The sequence below is a fragment of the Mesoplodon densirostris genome, chromosome 9 (assembly GCF_025265405.1).
Source record: "Mesoplodon densirostris isolate mMesDen1 chromosome 9, mMesDen1 primary haplotype, whole genome shotgun sequence".
Taxonomy (NCBI): domain Eukaryota; kingdom Metazoa; phylum Chordata; class Mammalia; order Artiodactyla; family Ziphiidae; genus Mesoplodon; species Mesoplodon densirostris.
The window spans coordinates 86,690,634-86,708,878 of NC_082669.1; the positions used below are offsets into that span (position 1 = coordinate 86,690,634).

An 18,245-nucleotide genomic window follows, 5' to 3' on the forward strand; every position below is an offset into this window, starting at 1 on the left:
GTTATAGATTCCTATGTGAGGTATGCTTCACCAATAAACTGTTCAACCTCTAAAGACAAGGGCCATGTATGTACCCTCAGCCCTAGCACAGTACTTAAAATGCAGTGTGCACTCATTCACTGGATGAAATAAAGTGAGAAAGGTGAAAAGTGAAAGGATTCTTTCTTAGAATCATATTAATTATTGCTACATTATCAAAATTATTTAAAATACTTTTTCAAAAAGGTAGAAATTGCTAATCTGTGCTATTTAAATTATTTTTAGATGACAACAGTTCTCTTCTTGGCACTTCATTGACCAAAAAAAAATCTACATGACATAGTGAAAAACTTCAGTCAATGCAACCCCATTCCTAATATTTTAAATGCCACAAAACACAGGAATTTGCTTCCACCACAACCTCCACCCACAGAAAAGGGGAGTGAGCAAGGGTTTGGGGACAAAAAAACGCATACCAAAGTCAAAACATATTTTCAAAAATAAGAATGTACTTTCCCCACTAATTTTCAAAGCATGTCAAGGCCAGTAAGATGAGCACAGAAGCAGGAAATAATTTCCAGTACATTCAGTTAAATAAACAAACAATGTCGTGGTTTTCAAGTGAACCTAAAAAACAGACAGTGCTCATCTTTTAGAGAATACTTAGTCCCATCCATCTGGATCTGGTTCACATTTATAGAATATTTCAACAGTAGAACACACATTCTTCTCAAACTTACGTGGAATAATCACCAAGACAGACCACATTCTGGGCCATAAAACACAACAACAAGGAATTCATACATTGTTGTCTGTTCTCAGACTACAATGTAGGAATCAGTATAAGAAAGACAGCTGGAAATTTTCAAAACATTTGGGGATTAAATATACTTCTAAATAACACATGGATCAATGAAGTCTCAAGAGAAACTTTAAAATATTTTGAACTAAACGAAAGTGAAAACATGGCTTACCAAATTCTGTGGGATGCAGCAAAAGCAGTGCTTAGAGGGAGATTTATAGCACTGAATGCATGTATGAGAAAAGAAAAAAAGATCTAAAATCAATAACCTAAGCATCTACTCTGGGAAACTAGAAAATGAAGAGCAAATTAAATCCAAAGTAAGCAAAAGAAAAGAAGAAAAATAAAATTTATAGCAGAAATCAATGCAATTGAAAACAGGAGGAAAGAAATCAAAAGACAAAAAAGAGATAAGACACAAATTAGTAACATCAGAGTCCAGAAGTAGACCCACACAAACACATCCAACTGATCTTTGACAAAGGAGCAAAAACAATTCCGTGGAGAAAGGATAATCTTTCTGAAATATGGACATCCACTTACAAAAACAACAAAAAATCTAGATACTGATCTTACACATTTCACAAAAATTAGTTCTAAGTTGATCACAGATTTAATTGTCAAGTGTGAATCTAAATAACTTCTAAAAGATAACATAGGAGAAAATGTACATGACCTTGGGTTTCATGATGACTTTTTAGGAACAAGAGCAAAAGCACAACCTGTCAAAGAGAAAACTGATAAATTGGGCTTCATTAAAATTAAAACTTCTGCTCTGCAAAAGAAACTGATAAATGAGTGAAAAGCCACAGACTAAGTAAAAATATATACAAAATGCATATATGATAAAGGATGTATATCCAAAATAGGCAAAGAACTCTTAAAACTCAATAAGAAGAAATGAACAATCCAACTAAAACTTGGGCAAAAAGACTGAACAGACACCTCACCAAAGAAGATACACAGATGGCAAATAAGCATACAAAAAGATACTCAACATCATATGGCATTAGGACTTGCTAATTAAAATGATGAGCTATGACGATAAACCTATTAGAATAACTAAAATCCAAAATACTGCTAACACCAAATGCTGATGAGAATGTGTAACAACAACAGGAACTCTCATTTATCCCTGGTAGGAATACAAAATGCAACAGCCAGTTTGGAAGACAGTTTGTCAGTTTCTTACAAAGTTAAACACAGGTTTCCCATATGACGCTGCAATCATGCTCCTAGATATTTACCAAAATCAACTGTAAACTTACGTCCATGCACAAACCAGCAAATGAATGTTTATAGCAGCTTTATTCATAACTGCCAAACATTGAAGAAATTGTGATTTCTTTTAATAGGTGAATGGATAAATAAACTGTGGGATATCTACACTAAAATGAAATATTTTTCATCAATAAAAAGTAACAAGATATCAAGCCACATACAGGCATGGAGGAATCTTAGATGCATATTGCTGAGTGAAAGAAACCAGTCTGTAAATACCACCTACTGCATGGTTCCAACTATGACATTCTGGAAAAGGCAAAACTATAAAGAAGGTAAAATATCAACAGACCCTAGGGTTTCAGCAGGAGAGAGGAGGGATAAATAGGTGGAGGAGAGGGTATTTTTAGGGCAGTGAAACTATTCTGTGTGATACTGCAATGGTGGGTATATGACATGCATTTGTGAAAACCAAAACCTATAGATCTGTACAGACTTAAACCTAGTGTAAACTATGGACTTTAGCTAGTAACAATGTATCAATATTGGTTCATCAATTTTAACAAACGTATCATACTAATGCAAGGTATTCATAATAGGGGAAAGTGGGGGTGGGGAGAGGGAGACAGGGTAATGTAAACCGTCTATACTTTCCACACAATTTTTCTGTAAATCTAAACCAGCTGAAAAAACAAAGTCTATTAATAAAAAAAAAAAATACAAGCTAACTATTTATATTAGAAATCAGACCTTCAAACATAAATTTGGACCACAGCCAAGAATAATCAGATAATTGAGGAAACAGGAGCAAAGAAGAGAGCAACTACATGAATATTAATTGAAAATTTTTTTTCAATGATGAGAACTTAAAAAAAAAATTAGTATCTTCAGATATATTTAATTAGTTATTATTGCAAAAGGAGGGGGGAGGCTGCTCTTAAAGTACAGCAACTAGCAAATGCAGAATACTTTGATGGAAAATAAAAAAATAACACCTTACCATTAAAAATTCAAAGATAGGGCTTCCCTGGTGGCGCAGTGGTTGAGAGTCTGCCTGCCGATGCAGGAGACACGAGTTCGTGCCCCGGTCCGGGAAGATCCCACATGCCCCGGAGCGGCTGGGCCCGTGAGCCATGGCCGCTGAGCCTGCGCATCCGGAGCCTGTGCTCTGCAATGGGAGACGCCGCGGCAGTGACAGACCCGCGTACCACAAAAAAAAAAAAAAAATTCAAAGATAAATGTCACAATATCTGGTATCCAATAAAAAAGTTACCAAGCATGTGAAAAAGCTCTTACCATGCTAGAGCAAAGAAAGAACATGTTAAGTAGAAACTCAGAATATACTTTTTTAAATCCAAATTAAACCCCAGAGATGAAAACTATAACATCTGAGATGAAAAAACTAACATCTAAATGGTATTAATGGCAGATTAGACATTGCAGATAAAAGATTAGTGACTTTAAAGACATAGCACTAGCTACTATCTAAAACAGTGAGAGAATAAGACAGAAAGAAAAAAAAAGAGCTGTACAGTAGTGAAGTCTAGGACAACTTCAAGCAGTCTATATGTGTCTAGCTTTTTTGGAGTCAAGCTTTTTTTTGGGGGGGTGGATATCTGGGGAAAAAAAAGACTGAAAAATTTCCAACCTTGATATATACTTACTATAAACTCACATATCCAAGAAGTTTAAGAAATCCCAACATAAGAAACAATAAGAAAACTAGAGCAAAGCACATCATAATCAGAGTCCTTAAAACCAGTAATAAAGAGAAAAATCTGAGAAGTAATCAGAGAAAAAAGACATGTTGTATACAGAAGATTAAAGAAAAGGACAACAGCAAATTTCCTGTCAGCAGTAACTGCAAACCAGAAGATACTGGAGCAACATCTTTACAGAAAGAAAAAAACCAAAAAACAAAAAAACTATCAATCTAGAATTATATATCCAGAGAAAATATCTTTCAAGATTCAGGGCAAAATATAGACTTTTTCAGAGATACAAAGCTGAAAGAATTTACCAGCAGCAGACCTGTACTACAAGAGATGTTTAAGGGGGAAAAAAAAAAAAGAAAGAAAGAAAGAAAGAAAAGAAAGAAAAGAAAGAAAAGGGAGGGAGGAAGGAAGGGAGGGAGGGAGGGAAAGGAAAAAATACTCTGAAGAAAACTGATAGCAGAGAGAAGTCTGGATCTAGACAAAGGAATTAAAGGCAACAGAAATGATAACAAGTGGATAAATACAAGAATTTTTTTTCCTTACCATCAAATCTCCTTAAAAGATACTTGAATCATTATGGCAAAATAACAATGTATCAAGGAATTTAAAGGTAAAATGTATGGCAACAATATAGCATAATGGCTTGAAGGGAAGAAATGGAACTGTACTATTGTAAAGTTCTTATACTAAATGTGAAGTGATATAATAGCCTTTGCAAGTAGACTGTAATAAGTTATATACTGTAAGCCCTAAAGCAACTACAGAAACAAAATAAAGAGTTACAACCAATAAACCAGAAAAGGAGGTTAAAGGAAAATTTAAAAATACTAATCCAATCTAAAGAAAGCCAGAAAGAGGAGGAGGAAAGGAACAAAGAAAATGTGAGACAAACAGAAAACAAGTAGCAAGATGGTAGATTTAAACCCAATCATATCAATAATCATCTAATTAAATGTAAATGGTCTAAACACCCGAAGTAAATACTACCAGACTGGGCTTAAAAAGCAAGACCTAACTATGTGCCGCCTATATGAAACCCATTTTAAGTATAAAGACTCAAAGATATTAAAAATAAAAGAATGCAAAAAACATTGTAACACCAATCAAAAGAAAGCTTCAGTAGCTTTAATAACAAAGTTGATTTCAGAGCAAAGTATATCAGGGACAAAGGGGGTCATTTCATGACAGTCAACTCTTCAACAGGACATAACTGTTGTAAATGTTTATGCACATGATAAACAGGTTCAAAACAAGTGAAGAGAAACTGATAGAACTGCAAAGTGAAACAAATTCGTAATAACAGTGGAAGAACTTAATGCCTTTCTCTCAAAAAATTGATAGAGCAAGTAGACAGAAAATCAGTAAGGAGAGAGACAAACTACACTACGGACCATCTTGATATAATTAACATTTGCTGAACACTCCACACAACAGTGGAGTACACATTATTTTCAAAGGCATGTGCAACGCCAATTTAGACCATATTCTTATCAATAAAAAGGATCCATGTATTTTCTAACATAATAGAATTAAGTTAGAAATCAGTAACAGAAAGACATCTGGAAAATCCCTAAATCTTTGGACACTAAATTGCATACTTCTAGAAAAGCTGTGGGTCAAAGAAATGAAAAGGAAAATTAGCAAGTATTTAAATGAAAAATAAAATACAACACGTCCAATATGTGGGATGCCAGTAAAGCAGTATTTACAAGAAAATGTATAGCACTAAATCTCTACATTAGAAAAAGAAAAAGGTCTCAAATCAATTACCTGAGTAGTTACCACCTTAAAAAAGAAAAGCAATTTAAACCCAATGTAAGCAAAAGGAAATAATAAATATCAGAACAGAAAACAAGAAAATAGAAAACAAGAAAAACAACAGAAATCAGTTAAACTTAAATCTGTTAAAAAAATCAATAAAATTAACAAACCTCTAGCCAGACTGATTAGGACAAAAAAACCCTTATATAATGCCCACTATTTACTTCCAAATAATACAGGAAAGGCAAAAGTGGGTAGCGATATAAAGCAAACAAGACTGGCCATGAGTTGATACTCACTAAAGCTCAGGGATAGGTCCACGTAGATTCATTATCCTATTTTACTTTGTATATGTTTAAAAGTTTCCATAATAAAAATGTTAAAAAAAAGCATGAGGGGCCTCCCTGGTGGCGCAAGTGGTTGAGAGTCCACCTGCCGATGCAGGGGATACGGGTTCGTGCCCCGGTCTGGGAGGATCCCATATGCCGCGGAGCGGCTGGGCCCGTGAGCCATGGCCGCTGAGCCTGAGCGTCCGGAGCCTGTGCTCCACAACGGGGGAGGCCACAACAGTGAGAGGCCCACATACCGCAAAAAAAAAAAAAAAAAAAAAGCATGAGGTAAATCTATATGTACATGATATAATCTGCCCAGAATATGACCCCTTTCAGGTAAAATGCAGAGATACGTATTCATATACATACATACAAATAAAAAGTAAGGGAAAGAGACACATCAAAACCTCAAGAGCTTTCTATGGAGCCTAATTGTATTAGGGGATGAGAGGTGTAAAGGGCTGTTTTACCTTTTAACTCCATATAGTGCAGACTGCGTGTGTGTGTGTATATGTGTGGTGTGTGTGTGTGTCTAAACAATGAGTATAAATGGGTATCACTTTTGTACCTAAAAAAAAAAAATTTAATGGCTAGTACGGATGATATGAAAACTATATAACTACAGAAGGAAATAAGACAAGTGGCAAATAAAACAGATTTGCTTGCCAATGGAAATCCCCACTATGTCAATTTTTCTTAAATTAATCTACAAATCCAATGTTATTTTAAAGCAAATATTCTTTTGGTGGGAGATGGGGTGGGAGGTAAAGTCTTGAAGAAATACTAAGCATAGGCATATAAAAATAGCTAGAAAATATTGAAAAGGAGAGTAATGAGGGACTTTAATCAAACTATGTCATAATTATAAAGCTACACTAATTAAAAATTTGGTATACTGGCAAAGAAATAAACAAAAAAAATAAGAGAATGTAGAAATGGATCTAAGTACATCTGGTAGGACAGCGTTTCAAATAGATGGGAGAAAATCAATTGCTCAATAAATGACATCGTTTGTAAAAAGGTAGCACTGGCTTTCTACTACCTTTGTTTTCCAAAGTCACTTCCAGAAAGATCAAAGATAACACGTACAAAATAAGACCACAGAAGTACTAGGAAAATGTGAGTAAATATTTTTGCAGTTCTCAACTAGGATAGTATTAAATAAGAACTTGATATACTAGAAGGACTATCATATTTAACTACACAAAATTTAAAACTTATGCAATGACCAAAAATACTTGTTGAAAAATAAAATATGAACTGCCAAAAAAATACTGTAAAATTACTATCCCTAAAGAGCTCTTTAAGTCACTAAGAAAAAACAACCCAATAGAAAAATGGTCTAAAGACAAGAATAGGCATTTCACAGAAGAAATATAAATGACCAACAGACATGAAAAAATATTTAACTTCACTAAAAACTACAAATCAAACAATGAGATTTTTTTGACCAGTGAAACTGTCAGAAGCAAAAAAAGATTTTTAAATTCTAGTGTTGATGTGACCATACAGAGTTTGGTAACACCTGTTTTGTAAGACAATTCAGCAGTATCTATTACTATTTTTTAATACTCATGCTTTCTGACTTCACTGCTTTGAATTTACTCTATAGAAATACTTGGAAAGGATACATAGAAATAGGTATTTGAATGTTCATTACAGCACTGTTTATAAAAATACCCATTGTTATGGGTTGAATTGTGTCTCCCTAAAAAATATACTTAAGTCCTAACCCCTGTATCTGTGAATGTGACCATATATCAAAAAAGATTCTTTGCAGATGTAACCAAGTTAAGATGAGGTCATTAGGGTTGACACTAGTCCAATGACTGGTGTCCTTATACAAAAAGAAGACAGAGAAACAGACAAGTAGAGAACATCCTGTGATGATTACATAGGTAGAGACTGGAGTGATAAATCTATAAGCCGAAGAATATCAAGGATGGTCAGCAGATGCCAGAAGCTAGGAGATGCATAGGACAGATTCTCTTTCAGTGCCGCCAAAAGGAACCAACCCTACCAACACCTTGATTTTGGACTTCCAGCCTCTAGAAATGAGAGAGATTAAATTTGTTTTTTAAGCCAGACAGTTTGTGGTACCTTGTTAAACTAGCCCTAGGAAACTATTAGAGGTTAATAAGCTATAAGAAATACATAAAATGGGGCCTCCCTGGTGGCGCAAGTGGTTGAGAGTCCGCCTGCCGACGCAGGGGATACGGGTTCGTGCCCCGGTCTGGGAGGATCCCATATGCCGCGGAGCGGCTGGGCCCGTGAGCCATGGCCGCTGAGCCTGCGCGTCCGGAGCCTGTGCTCCGCAACGGGGGAGGCCACAACAGTGAGAGGCCCGCATACCGCAAAAAAAAAAAAAAAAAAAAAAAAAAGAAATACATAAAATGTAGGATGTAGTAATGAAAAGGATGCAACAGATATAAATGAACATGGAAATGTTTGAAAGATATACAATACAAGTGAAAAAGTTAAGTTGCAGAATACCATTTTTCTGGTAATTTAAAGAGAACATCTTTTCCCCCCTTCAACTCCTCACTGAAATCCATCCTTTTCAAATGTTGGTCAAGTCAAATATGGACTAGACTGCCTCCCTCTGTAATCTTCACATGCACTGACACCTTCATGATCTAACTCCACTCCTAAGGCCTCGATAACCAACACTGTACAAAGGATTCCAACAGCTCTAATCCTACAATTTCTACTATTTAGCCATTTCCACAAGGAGGTTCTGTTGTCATCTTGAATTCACAGAGCCAACCAAATATTGACATTTTTTTCTTCACAATGTTTCTAGAATAGAGCCTTGGAATGGCAACTAGATTTCACCAACTGTGAACTTGGACTGATTGGTAGTGGCTGTGTGTAGGACAAAGTAGGAAAAAATGCTGTGAGTGATAAGTGGTGTCTGCCATGAGAGCAAAGGCCAAGGATTCACTATCCTTCATAATCCTTTTTCTGTACCAGATGCTGCTACAATTCAGGCTCCTTAGCCAGGCCAGGTCTGGTTGCTAAGATAATGAATAAGAAACTGTTTAGTAAACTTTAAAGTGTTAATTATTCTTATTATGAATAATAATTTCCAGTTTTCCCCATTCCTAGATCCTTCCTATCTTGACATTTTTTGAATCAAAATCTTTGTGACTTCTCCCTACTTAGGGACTAAAGCTCAATCCCTAGGTTTGACGTTCAAGGACTTCTAAAATCTGGCCTCGATTTATCTTTTGAACTTATCATTCACTATCTCCTCAAGCAAATACCATTCTCAGTTCTAGCCAAGTCAGTCTATTCAGTATTGCTGAACACTCCATGAAAATCTTCTACTCCTAAGTTGCTCTCACATTTCCCTACACTTGAACAGGGCTAATTCCTTGTTCTGACATAAATTCTGTAGACCACTGAAGGTTCTCATGCTCAAACCCCACAATGATGTATTAAAACCCACAGTTTTACACGTATCTCTCCTCTCTATTATTCAAAACTTTATTACATGCTGGCTTGTAAAACTATCTTTACATGCATATTTTGTCTCCCCTGGCTACTTAGTGAACAACTGAGGGGTAAGGACTAAATCTTCCCTACCCTTTCCATGTAGTCCAAGATACCGGGAAGGTGTTATGTACTCAGCAAATCCTCAATTCTTGATCATGGCTATATTTTATTAATAAGAAGAGAGGAAATCATTTGATTAGCTTCATGTACTGCATACAAATCAATAAGCTCCTTTACTACTATGAATATTTCTTAGGTATTTAGGTATCCTCTGGTATTTTTATGGCAACAAAAGTATTCACCTTACTGGAGGGAGAATTTCACTTAAAACTTTTTATTTTGGAACCAAAAAAAAATGATAAACAACTTCACCTCTATTTTAATACTTAAAAACACTAGATAGTTTTAGCTTCTCCAAGTTTAATATGAAAGTTTAACTTTAAAATTAAGCTTTAAAATATTTCATTGTCCTAAAGTTACTGTGCATTTGTCTGATGATAGTTTCGATCTCCTCATATTTTTAACAGCATTTTATATTCCCAGATGTCTTTCGCATTTCCCTTTTGTTTCAATTTATCTGGTCTTTAATGAGTACTCCTTTTATAGAGGCAGATTTCTATAGTAATCTTCAGGTCAAGTAAAAAATAAGTTAAAAAGCCAAATCATCATGGCAGAGGAACCGAGGACACAGAGAACAATTAAACTAACAGATAGTCATTGAAATATGAAGTTACTACAAATCTTTCATTTGATTTTATTTTCTAAACGGAGTTTTTCTAGATTCACCTCTTCAACATTACACCAGTTATTTGGTTTCTTTAAAAAAAAAAAAAAAAAGGTAATAGGGACTTCCCTGGTGGTCCAGTGGTTAAGACGCCATGCTCCGTACAGGGGGCCCGGGTTCCATCCCGGTCAGGGAACTAGATTCCGCATGCCGCAACTGAAAATCCCGCATGCCGCAACTAAGCCCCGGCGCAGCCAAATAAATAAATAATTAAATAATTAATTTTTTAAAAGATGCTTTTCTAAATAAATAAAGGGTCATAAAGTCCTTTACAACACATTAACTCCAAAGGGAAACTAATGTTTTCTAATAATTCCACTCTCTTATATTAACACTATAGTAATGTAATCCTCTATTTCCAAGAATACTGATAGATACAATAAAGAAAAACAATACATTTTTGTTACACTACATTTATGAATATAGTTAAATATGCCAAATGTCTTCTAATTAGTAAACAATACTTAAAAAATACTAGATTGTTCAGTTATACACCAATAAGAATTTTATTTACAGTTAACAATATATATTATATTACTCTGGAGAAGAGTGTATAAACTTGTTTTGCTTCCAGACCTTTACAATGAAAGTGAACTCTATTAATAATGCTGAGTTCTTATCTATTGGATCAAAGCTATGGCTCTCAGACAGAATAATTTATAATGGAGCTGAACTCCATCTGCTCTTCTAAACCTCAACTTTTAATCATTCTAAAATAATGAAGTCAGTTCACTATAACTACTGAGTCTAACACTTAAAACTAAAAACTTAAAAAAAAACCAACAACCTTATTTTTAACCTTAGATAATAAGCAATAAAAGGTAACACCAAACTATCATATCACTAATAAAGTTTCATGTAAGAAATGAGGTTCTAGATGGAACTGGTTAACAAAAGAGGAACTCTTTAAAATAACTCCATCTTAATTAAAAGGCATACTTATAATAAGCCAAAAATTCCTTGTAATTAGAATAATTAATAATAATAATTCAAAGTTAGTTGAGAGCTGATTATTCTATTACTAATGCTTTTTAATTCTGTTTACCCTGGTCTTTCTACGGTAAGATATCTATCAAATTATGATGCTAAGAAAAAGGAGAGTTAGAAATGGGAATCTGCAGTGAAATGACTGTAGATTATCTACCTTGCACTTAGATATATACTATCTTTGTCTCCACTGAGCAAAACACACATATGCCAAGGTTAACAGAAGCTCTGTTCTTTCCCTGCTAGAGTCCCTGGCAACTAGAACATTTAGAGTGGTAGAGCATTAAAGGTGGAGAGACTGTGGTGTTATCTGTCCAACCACTCCTTTTCAGACCAGGAAAGTGAGGTTCAGGAAGGTGGATACTTGTTCACATTCACAATTAATTGGTGGCGAGCATGGACTAAAACCCAGGAACTCCTAACTCTTATACCAGTACCCCTTTTTTCCTTTCCAGTCAGCAGCCAGAGGGGCTTAGGCTGCCCAGAAATTCCCCAAAGAGGTCTGTTCCAGCTGCTGCTTAACTCTTAATTTACATACTCTATAATGTACTGACTTTAAGCCAAAATGTTAGAATTAATTTACCTAAATCAAAACAAATACAATATACAGTTCAAGATTTTACTTTAAAACCTCCCTGCCAGTAACAAGAAATCTAAACCAAGTAGTGAATAGTATTAATGACAACATTCTTTCACGTGCTTCTTCAACTCCCAGAACACTTTGTAAGTGGCCGGCGTTCTAACTGCTTTACACACGTAATTGCATTATTCTCTGAAATCCTTGACTAAGTCCATTTTACAAATCTAGACACTAAGGCTCACACTTGTTAAGAAATATGACTATACTATAGAGCTAAGAATAATAAAAAAAAGGATATAAAACCCAGATCTGCTGGATTCTTCTAAATCTCCTGTGCTTATAGTTCACCCCATATGACACTCACTTTTGTACTCACCTTTTTCCTCTTCACTAGCCTAGGTTGCCTTCATGTCTTTGTCTAGTCCAAATCCTGTGAATTTTTACCTTTTTTTCTCCTTACATGTCACCCAAGGTGGAATACATTCCCAGCACTAACTTCCCTTTGGGACTGCCTCAATTTAGGGCTTCATCAAGACAATGATCCCTCTTAGGCACCTCTCTCCCTAAACCTATTTAAGAATTTAGAACAGAAACAAATGTTGGACAGCTACTGCTACCAACTACATTCGTTCAGCAGAAGAATTAAACCACTTCGTTCTCCTAATAAATGAAGACTGAAGTCCAGATAACATCTGTATTAGAAACTGAAGGTTTTAACAACCTGATCAAGCAATGAGAAATGCTGAATGAACTCCTAAGGAGTAAACAAGTTAGCTATTATGATTATGCAATCAGTAAGTATTCAGTGATCTGTATGCTGGTTATTATAAAAATTATAGAAGACTATGTAGGCATAAGGTCTAATCTCCCAGAATTATATATAGGGTGAGAAAACAAACAAAAAACTCAAGACTTTAAGCAAGTTAAAACAAGTGCTGAGGAACTAAAGAAAATAAAAATTAAACTTAGTTAATAAAAATGCCTTCTTAAATATCACTAAATCCTGAAACAAACCAAGTGAGTATGCAGGGAATGGTAATACTCAACATTTCTAACCCCAATCCATCTGGACCAGAGGGATAGTATAAGGTTTTGTTTTCTCCCAATCCTTAATTTCTTACTTATTCAGGAATGTATATATATATTTTTTGGCAAGATGGATATACTCTTTTCTTGGCAAGATGGATATACTCTTTACAGAAAATAAGTTAAATCACACACATGAAAGGCAACAGAACTAACTACAAAACTAGACCTAGTAATCTTGTTTCTAACCCTTCTTAATTATTGTTCTAAGAAAATACCACCAGCTAATAAATTGCAACAGAACTATTAACTTTATGCAAAATTACATAACATATATTTACATATTTACATATAACTTTAAATGAACCCTCAACTTTTTCAAAATCTATTTTTAAAAACTGTGGTAAAACTATAGCTTTACTGAAAATTCACCTCCTCCACGAAAACAATCAGTAACCTAGAGTTTCATTAACATCTAGGCATATTTACATCTAGTGACACATGCATGTTTCTGCATACTTTTTCTGCTGGTGGTTTTATACCTGCCTTTTCCCCAGTGCCCTTCCTTCATGCCCTCTACCTAAGGGGGATGAAATCCTATTGGAGTCTTTTGCTCCTTTATCCCACTAGCACTGCTTTAATTCACACCCTCATCATATTTCATGCAGATGATTGTAAACATGTATCTGATCTCCTTTGCCTCCAATCTCACAACCCTCAATCCACCTTCTATAATAGAGTGCCTCCACCTTTCTCCCCAAACTTTCTAAAAGTCAAATCTGATCTTGTGGTACCCCACTAACTAGTGCAATACTTCCTCAACTGCATCTCTTACACCTATGAAATACACATTGTTACCTGAAGGGGTTAGAGAACTGCTGTCCTGAAAGAGTTTATGGACCAAAGATTGAGGGAAAACCTATTAACACTTCCAATGTGCTTCAGAATTACCCTATTAGAAAACAGTGGATTTTTGCAGTGGTTCTCAAACTGTGATATAAGTTGAAGACTCCTATTATTGTTGCTAAAAATAGAAACGTCCAAGTTATGCCTCAGACCCAATGAATTTGAATATTATCTAGGAATTTGGCCTAGCCATATGCATTTGTAATAATCTCCCCAATGATTCCAATGCATACCTAAACTTGAGACCCCTTCTTGCTCCATAACATGCTATTAGGAGGTCCCCTGACTTCCCAAGCTGTTTCATACCTCTCATCAACCTGGGGGGTAGTCGGCCCTCCAAATCTCTGGACATGGTGGGCTGACTGCAAGGGACTTGAGCACCCGATGACGACTATACCTACTAATCTTAAATGTTCAGGTACTGACCATTCTAAAAAGCGTTTACTCATCCTCTCTTCTGATCTCCTAAACCTTTATAAAAATAATAGCATCGGGCTTCCCTGGTGGCGCAGTGGTTGAGAGTCCGCCTGCCGATGCAGGGGACACGGGTTCGTGCCCCGGTCCGGGAGGATCCCACATGCCGCGGAGCGGCTGGGCCTGTGAGCCATGGCTGCTGAGCCTGCGCGTCCAGAGCCTGTGCTCCGCAATGGGAGAGGCCACAACAGTGAGAGGCCCGCGTACCGCAAATAATAGCATCCACACATACAGTCCTTCTAATCCACACAACCACCCCAAGAGACAGTATCCCTATTTTAGAAAAGAGAAAACCAATGCGAGGACGGGAGCTTAAGAAACTTGTCCAAAGTGACCATATGAGTTTAAACCCTGATCTGCTGATTACAAAGCCAGGATACAGGATTTTCCATTGTGACATGCAGCCTCTTGCACATTGCTCTGAAGTATTGACATACTCATCAGTTTACACATTTGTTTCTCTTTTTAGATATAGTAAGCTCCCTTAGTGTAGGCATCAACCCTGATTTTGACCTCAACATTTAGTTACTCAATACATATTTGTTGAGTGAAAGAAGGAATGAAACTCCTTGAGAGCTGGGACTACAACTACTCCTGTTTCATTTCCTGAATTATTAGATAGAGTTCTGAATACATCTTGCTAAACAAATTTGGTCTGACCTATATATCTCATTGCTTCATTTTTTTTTTAATGAGACAATGTATTTCAGTATTGTACAAAAAACTGCATAGTCAGCAAAGGAAGAAAAAAAGATTGTTCCAGAAAATTAACATATCATTCTTTACTCTGTAATAATTGGAGACGTCAAATATTAAAGTTAATCTCCGCAACCATTTCACACCACAAGAGCAGGTAACTACAACAGTGTGGTTTTAAATGACAGAAATTCATTCTCTATCTATCGCTGTATTCTTCCACATCAGTCATTTTTTTGAAACCAGTAAACATGACAGGTAAGCACAGAGCAATTAGTCAGTATACTTGGGTATAAATGTCATGTCCTTCCTGCTTAAAGTTAATGTGTCTGGTAGGTAACACACGGTACAACTACTTGCTTTCTGATACAGATTACACAACAAAAGTGGTAAACCTGCAAACTTTAAATAATGTCACTTTTAAAGTACTGAAGATTTTCCCAAGTTGAAAATATTCAAAAATTAGTGCTGCTTTAAGTCTTACACTTTAATTATACCAGTTTCTGATGAAAAACAGAAGTTATTATTCCTTTCATACCACTTTTAAATAAGTCAATAACAAGTAAGAAAAAAACTCTTCTAAAACAACATGATGTAGTGGAAACTACAACGGAGTAGGCATCAGGAGTCCCGGTTTTCTAGTTCTGGTTACATTACTAAATTGCTGGGTGACTTCGGGCTCACTGGCTCAGTTTTCTCATTGGTTTAAAAAGTGTGTGTGGGGAGTAAAGGACTTGAGTGCCCTTACCGTTGTTTCCCCCGTTCTCATTTTAAGCCACCCCCCTCATTTTATTCTTCTAATCAGGTCTAACTTCTGAAATCTGAAACACATCTGAACTGAATGTAATGATTCAATCTCCTACTGGATGGCACAGGATACAAAGGGTAAACTCCTATAAAGTTAACAATCTGGTAACTTCCCAGAACCTGTCTAATCCTAACTTCTCAAACAGGCAGGTGGAGTCTGGTTTGACACACTTAGCACTACTAAGAAAAGCTGTAAAAGGTACAGCCCTGTTGGCATTTCCCTCGGTGCTTCCCGGGTTCCAGTGGCATATACTCCGCAGGTGTTAAGCAGTAAAGGGGGGAGAAAGGGACCCAAACAGCGTTCCAACAAACTCAACCACAGTTCAACCCAGCCAGCGTAGTAAGATGCAGCCTAACGAGGCCTACCCCGCAGAGCAGAACCTCCCCACCCGCAGAAGTGCCAGCAACCCGTGTAATGAACGCTTCCGTCAACAACACACATTCCCCTTCCCACAGCAGAGCTGCTCGCTCCCAACCGGCCATCGGGGCTTGGACCAGGCCGCACTGCACCAACCTAAGAACCATTCTCAGACCCCCAAAGGCCAAGAACTGCTGGAGACTGCGGTTCCTCTGCGCTTGGTGTGGGAGAGCAACATCTCCCACCAATGGAAAGAAAGAAAGAAAACAAAACAAAACAAAACAAAAAACCCAAAACAAAAAAAACCCCAAAAACAGTGGAGAGGAGAGAAAAACCAGGCCCGGGCGAGACCGCTGGAGAAATAAACCTCGTTTTTCTGCAATGGGGAGCAGTAGCATTTCCTGCCCTCGTTCTGAACAGACGCACTCGACTTCATTCCCTCCTGAGATCCTCAAAGGAGGTTAAAAAACCACCTTATGGTCCGATTCATTCATATTTGGGCCTCGATCCCCGACCGACCCACTCCTGAAACCTCTGGCATTGTGAAGAAAGGCGCCCCCAGATCGGCTGTAGGAGGAGAAGCGAGGGCTAGTCCAGGGGCCCAGTTACTAAGATCAAGCAGCTCGGGCAAGAAGAAAATCCCCGTGAGGCCTGACAGTAAAGTCTGAGTCAGCAGCAAAGGCACGGACCCGGGTCCGACCGAGCAGGGCTCCAGGGCAGGCCTGCGGAGGTGACACTTCCCTGCGTGCTCCCCGGGCAGGTCCGGGAAGCGGCGTCCGGCCGCGCCGGCCCGCACCCAGGAAGCCGGGCCGGAGGGCCGACGCGGGGCCGGGGCCGACAGGAGGCCTGGCCGGCAGTACCACCGCCCCCCCGCGCCGCTCCCGCCTCCTTCCCCACTCCCACTTCCCGGCCCTCCAGCCCGGGCCCGTGAGGTAAGGTCGGGGGCGGCGACGCGGGTCTCGGCCACTGACCACACATTTCTTGCCCAGGAAGGTGAAGAGGGACTCGTTCTCCTGCGGGGTGAGCAGCAGGGACCCCACGTTGGTGACCCTCCGCGGCGGCGGCGGCTGTTGCTGGCCGGAGCTCATGGTTTCGCCGGCGGGGTAGGGAGGCCAGGGCCGTCTCCTCCAGCGAGTGGGCGAGCGCTCGTCCCCTTTCTCGGTGACAGGGGCGGGAGGAGGGTAATCAGAGGCGCAGCATCTCGCAGCTCCGCCGGCGCGGGGAGGAGGCCACGGGAAGGAGGAGTCGACGGCGGGCCGCGCTGAGAAAAGGAAGCTCTCAGCTCCGGCCGGGCCAGGATCTGGCCGGAGGCTCGTTGTCTTCGCACTCCGGCGACTGCGCTAAACTCCCAACTCCTCCTCCAACCCTCCTTCCGCGGCAGCGGCGGCGGCGGCGGCAGCGGCGGCACCGGCGGCGGCCGCACAATCCAACATGGCAGCGGGGACGGGCGAGACCACAGGACGCAAGACGCGGGGGAGCGCGCCGGAAACGCGCATCTGCGGCCCCGGGAGGACGCCCCCACACGCCGAGGCTGGCTACGCCGCGCCGGATCGAGACCACGCCCCCTTCCGGCCGAGGGGCGGCCGGATGCGGGGCTGCGGGTCAGGCGCGGGCTCCCGGGTGTGGGGTCCTTTTTCGGGTGTTTTCCGCCGGTAGAGCCCTGGAGGGAGGAGGTGTTTGGTCTCCGTGGCCGAGCTGCCCGTCTCTCTTCTGCGGACGCACACCTTTGCGGAGCCTCAGTGCAGACCCAGGTCATCCTCCGCGGACGAGGTCGCATTTCTGGGGCGCGACAGCCGGACATTCACACCGCTTGTCAGAAAGGTCTGGAATCTGCAGACGGAAAATGGGAGAAGGGACGCGCTCTCCCGTGCTCCTCGCTGGTTCCGTCAGAGCCGCAGGTGCCTACGGTTTCTCAAAGTTTGTCCGGACTTCAGCAGTGGGAGTGGGAGTGGAGGACCAGGTCTCTCCCAGAATTCTGAAACAGAAATCTTGCTGATGGATGTTCCAAGAAAGCAGATGCACTTAGAAAAGATTTCTACCGCCTGCTGGTGTGTCTCGTAGGACAAATGTATTTGTAACATTTCAGTTCAGCCTCTTTTCTCGAAGGGTCCTCCACACATCCCCCCCCCCCGTTTTGTGAATTGAAAAATATTTCTTTTTCCCCCCTCTCGACTTTTTCTTTCTCTCAAACCCCAAAGACTTTGTTTTCTTTTTATCCAAAATGAATGTGCCCATTTTGGGGTGTCACCCAGGGAAATACATATTGTGATTTAATCCTTAGAACTAATAGATCTCAGGAGTTTTTTTTTTTTTTTTTGT

General features: G+C 39.1%; 1 protein-coding gene across 1 annotated transcript in view; it reads right to left on the bottom strand.

The window, feature by feature from the left end:
• Positions 1–17,392, bottom strand: part of WASL (WASP like actin nucleation promoting factor) — a 64,342-nt gene extending 46,950 nt beyond the window's left edge. Inside the window, exon 1 of the mRNA XM_060107592.1 lies at positions 16,898–17,392. Coding sequence (XP_059963575.1) covers positions 16,898–17,014 — 117 coding nt within the window. The 5' untranslated portion in view covers positions 17,015–17,392. The remainder of the gene's footprint in view (positions 1–16,897) is intronic.
• Positions 17,393–18,245: the final 853 nt, after the last annotated feature.